The 4,765-nt window shown below is 38.1% G+C and overlaps 1 protein-coding gene across 1 annotated transcript; it reads left to right on the top strand.

Moving 5' to 3' along the window:
* Positions 1–465: 465 nt before the first annotated feature.
* Positions 466–4,302, top strand: LOC135640857 (transcription termination factor MTERF8, chloroplastic-like). The gene is made up of 2 exons (XM_065155638.1): positions 466–1,820; positions 4,009–4,302. Exon 1 carries the CDS (start codon positions 635–637, stop codon positions 1,805–1,807), a length of 1,173 nt encoding a protein of 390 aa, XP_065011710.1. The 5' UTR covers positions 466–634; the 3' UTR covers positions 1,808–1,820; positions 4,009–4,302.
* Positions 4,303–4,765: the final 463 nt, after the last annotated feature.

The raw sequence follows: 4,765 nt of genomic DNA, 5'->3' as shown, positions 1-4,765 counted from the left end.
TACTACAGTTGATTTAATTTTATAATTTAGGTAGCATAAATATTAACCCTTCAATTTTAATGAGGATTATCACTTTATTAGTACTCATTCATTTACTATTTTTAGTTGGCACACAATAAAAGTTGACAAGAAAAAGTGGCTCGCAGAAATCCTCGACTGAAGAAAAGAGTTGACTTTACTTGTGTTAATTCATTTATTATTTTTAGTTATCAATCAATAAAAGTTGACGACGGAAAAGATGTTTGTGTTCGTAGAAACCTCGGATAGAAGAAAAGAGTGGACTTTGCTACTGTTCATTCATTTATTTTTTGAAGTTGGCACACAATAAAAAGTTGCCGAAGAAAAAAAAGATGCCTGCGGTCGCAGAAATCTCCGACCGAAGAAAAAGTGTTGACTAGTGTTCGTTCATCTACTATTTGTAGTTGGCACACAATAAAAAACTGACGAAGGAAAAAAGAGGCCTGCGGTCGCAGAAATCTCCGATCAAAAAAAGAGTTCCTCGGATACAGTGACGCACACTACTAGGGTTTCGAATGCAGGTACTTCCGGCCAGTTTCCTCCAGACGCAGCAACACCACCGTCGCTAGGTTTTGGTGAAGAGAAGGAACATACAAAGAAGGAGAAGTAGACGACGATGACGTTGATGAATAGATCGCCGTACGTCTCTCTCTTGTTCAAAGCCCTCGCCTTCATCCCTCGCCGTCGTCCAGCCGATGCTGCCGTTTTTCTCTCAACCCATTCTTATTCCGCCGCCTCCGGGGCTCCACAGAGCAGCTTCATGGCTGAATACCTGGTCAGCTCCTGTGGCTTCGATCCGGATGAGGCGGCCAAGGCCTCGAAGCTCCTTCGCCGCATCGAATCCCGCCATCAGCCTGACTCCGTCCTTGGCTTCTTCAAAAGCCATGGTTTTGATAATGCTCAGATGAAAAGGGTCCTAACTGAAAACCCCCGGTGGCTTCTCCTCGACGTGGAGAAGAACCTGGCCCCAAAGTTCCGAGCTTTGCAGGATCTGGGCTTCTCCTGCTCGGACATTACCCACCTCGTCAGCTCGAATAAGGCCATCATCAGACACAAACTCCAGAGCGTCTTGTCCAAGATCCAATTTTGGCAAGGCACCCTCGGGTCCAACGACTTACTGATGAAGATATGCAAGAGAAACAGGTGGTTTCTCTCGTATAGCCTCGAGAAGAAGATCCAGCCTAACATTGAGATTCTAAGGGATTGCGGGATCACGGATCAGAAGCTCTCAATGATCCTACGGAACCGCCCCCTACTCATGGCCCATAAGGCTGAAACCCTGAAGGCGTTAATCAGTCGTGTCGAGGGTTTGGGAGTAGCTCGCACCTCAGGGATGTTCCTCCCGATCCTGAGTGTGCTCCACTGCATCTCCGAGAAGAACTTCAAGGCTCACTTGGAGTTCTTCAAGGGTTTCGGGTGGTCTGAAGATGATTTCCTTGCTGCATTCAGAAAGACTCCTACTCTTGTGGCATGTTCTTTAAAGAGTTTGCAGAGAAAGATGGAGTTCTTGGTAAATGAAACCAGATGCACTCCGTCTTATCTTGCACCCCGGCCAGGGATTTTGTTGATGAGTTTGGAGAAAAGGTTGATTCCAAGGTATCGGATATTGACGGGCCTGAAGTCAAGGGGAGTTCACATCGGTAACCTCCAAATGAGCACATACATGTTATGTTCAGAGAAGAAATTTCTGGAGAAGTTCGTCATCCGCCACAAGGAGTTTCCAGAACTCATTGAATTGTATAATGTAGCCCCAAAAACAGAAATGCTCTTTGATACTGCAGGTGCATAATGCATGTTGCAAGGTATTGTACCAGCAAGTTGTGTTTCCGGGTTCCAATTTTCCACTGTCTGCATAACTGTTTGCATCCATGTAGCACACTACATGGATGTAAGATGATATCTGCCATTCAACTTTTATCTGCAGTTGGCAACCAAATAATTCCTGCCATTTACTTTTTTTCTTTATGAATGTAAGATGAACTTGGATGCACACATGAAGCAAGAAAATGAAGATTGATGAGAAGATTTGCGATGATATTGTCGATATAGTTAATTGCTTGTTGATAATCACTTTCCGTAGATGTGGTTGTTATTCTTGTCCTGTTCGTTTTAAGTCTACTGGAAGATATCAAACTTATGTAGGTTGTTCGACACCTAAATGTTTTAATTGATTTGGCTATGGATATTTGGTAATTAGGTTTGAGTTTTGGTTAATTTTCGAAATGACAAGAAGTAGGATTCTTTTGGATGACTGGGTAGGATGCTTAGGTGATTTTGAGGTGGAGCATGAGGCTTTTGATTTAGGGTAAGGTTCGGTCACCTTTTATATAACTTTGCTACTCTCCTGTCCAAATCCAAAACCCAAAAAAGAGAAACGATGTTAAGTATCATCCTCTTTTTGTGTATTTTGTTTGTCAAATTTTGTTCTCTTTCTTAATTAATTAGTTTGATGAACAAGATTGACAGCATTAGTAGGCAGTTTCAAATGGATTAGTAGTCTTCCAACATGATGATAAGTGATTGTGGACATGTTTCTACTGTTGTGAGTGGTGCACCATTCCATTCGTGTAATGAAGTAATAGCTTGCAATGTGATATGAATTGAGTTCTTAATCTATAAGGAGCTTGTTTCATCCCGAGTGGTTGGACAAGTTCTGTTACAGCTAAGCGCATTGCTGGATGTGCTTTTCTCATGAAGAAATTATGAGATCTTCTATTCTAGTTTATGCTTGCCTTTTCATATTATGATTCTTATAACCTGATTGCGTGACACATGATTAGATTTCTTGACGTCCTGTTTCTACTAAGATAATCCCTAGCGAGCTGAAAATTACATATTTCAGTTGGTCCATAACTAGGGAGCTAAGGATTGAAGAAGTGTTCTGTTCCGGCTAGGTGAAATTCTTAGCTGTTTATCTAATAAAATTATATTTAGACGTTTGCTATATTAATAATGATGTGACTTGATGGGATGTTTTTTCAATTGTTGGCAATGAGTATTATTATTTTTCTGTGTGTATTACAGTCTATTACTGATGTTTGGATGATATTTTCCTCTCCTCTTATGACTTTGTCATATTGAGCATAACATGTTCTTATCAATCCAAAATACGTACGTGTTAGCTCGGTTTGCAGAGTGTTTGGTGCAAATCAAGTGGATTAACACTGTTCTCGGAAATTGCCCTTTTAGCAGGTGTTACTGTCCAGAGGTTGGCATATGCAGTGTGCTAGTTCGATTACAATAGTAAGGCTCTGTTGAACAAATTGGAAAAGTAAATAGAATTCTAGGAGCTACTTTTATAGGCAAAATTCAGCCATTGCCCAGTCTTCAGGTAATGAAAGAGAAATGAGACTGGTTGGCTTCTTGTAAACCAATTTCACCCTTCCCAAAATGTATTTTGTCCACCGTCATATGATACCAACTTCAACCTTCCCAAAATGAAGTAAAAAAACCCTTCCCAAAATGTATTTTGCCCACTGTCAAACTCGAGTCAAGATATTTCTGACAGTTTGAATCTTTAATTATATTTATGATATGTAGTTATAGTGGTTTATGCACTATGAAAATCCAAATTTTCAACTTTTTTGGCTTTTGCTACTGTATGTTTCTTTTGCATCCTTTATTGGGTATCTTCTTATTGTCATATCTGTAAGAGCTATATGACAAAAAGGTGATCTGCAAGTCAAGTGCAGGTTGTTTTTATGTGACATACTTGTGCTTCAATGTGACTATAAAGCATCTCTAAATTTATTGCCAAATAGCAACATGTACTCTGGAATTTAATTGCAGCCCTTAGTTCGCCAGATTCTTTTATATGCTACTCTGTTGTTTTATAGCTGCTAGTCTCAGCTCTATATCTGAATTTGTCTTTTTAGGTGTGTTCGTTTTATTAACACGTTGATGTATTGTTGTCTCTGGACAAATAAATCAAAATAATCTTCCCTGAGGCATTGTAGCATTCTAATTATTTTGCTTTGTGCTTTCTTTTAGGTTTTGATGCATCATTGGCCCTGGAGAAATGATCGTCACAGCATCTTTTGCTGGTAGGTACTCTGTCAAATTAAACAGAAGCACTGGTTACTCTTGTGACAGAAATTGGAATTTTCTGGATAATTTTTCATCTTCGTTGAGTCCTTAGGATCAACAGACGTCATAGTGGATTTGCACCCTAATACTTGTTGATCATCATAGAAATGTTTTTCTGTCAAAGGCTTGACTTGTTATCAGCGAAGAATTATATATGTACTTTCCTGCCTGAGAACTAGTTGATGGATAAGGCATCTAGTTGGTGGATGGAGTTGTTTTTCCAACGAAAGTTCTTGCAGTAGCAAAAAGACTAATTCTCTTTGTAAGTTTTGTTAATTTTTATGGGGAATTTTGTCCTTAAAAGGATTGAGATCCTTTCAAAAAAAAAAAAATATATATATATATATATATATATTAATAATTTATTATGAGTCAACATGTCATTTAAGTATATTTTAATGTTTATTAATTCATACTTAACGGAAGGAGTTTATATGTTATATTTTTTAAAATATATAATTTATTATATACATGAGTAAATCGTAAAAGTTTAAGTGATCAATGATCAAAATTATAGGATCTTAATTCAAAGATGAGACTGGTACAATAAAATATATTTAAATAAACATATTATCATTGATTTTATTTTATAATTTAAAGAATATAATTATTAATCCATCAAATTTCATCGGCATTAAGCTTTACAGGATTTGGGCTTTTC

Source organism: Musa acuminata, chromosome BXJ1-4 (assembly GCF_036884655.1).
Source record: "Musa acuminata AAA Group cultivar baxijiao chromosome BXJ1-4, Cavendish_Baxijiao_AAA, whole genome shotgun sequence".
Lineage (NCBI taxonomy): Eukaryota > Viridiplantae > Streptophyta > Magnoliopsida > Zingiberales > Musaceae > Musa > Musa acuminata.
Note: the sequence above shows the minus strand (reverse complement) of the source record. Positions and strands in the feature narration are given on the sequence as shown.

Coding starts and splice junctions, on each gene's coding strand:
- LOC135640857 (XM_065155638.1), top strand. CDS start 635: ATGACGTTGATGAATAGATCGCCGTACGTCTCTCTCTTGTTCAAAGCC.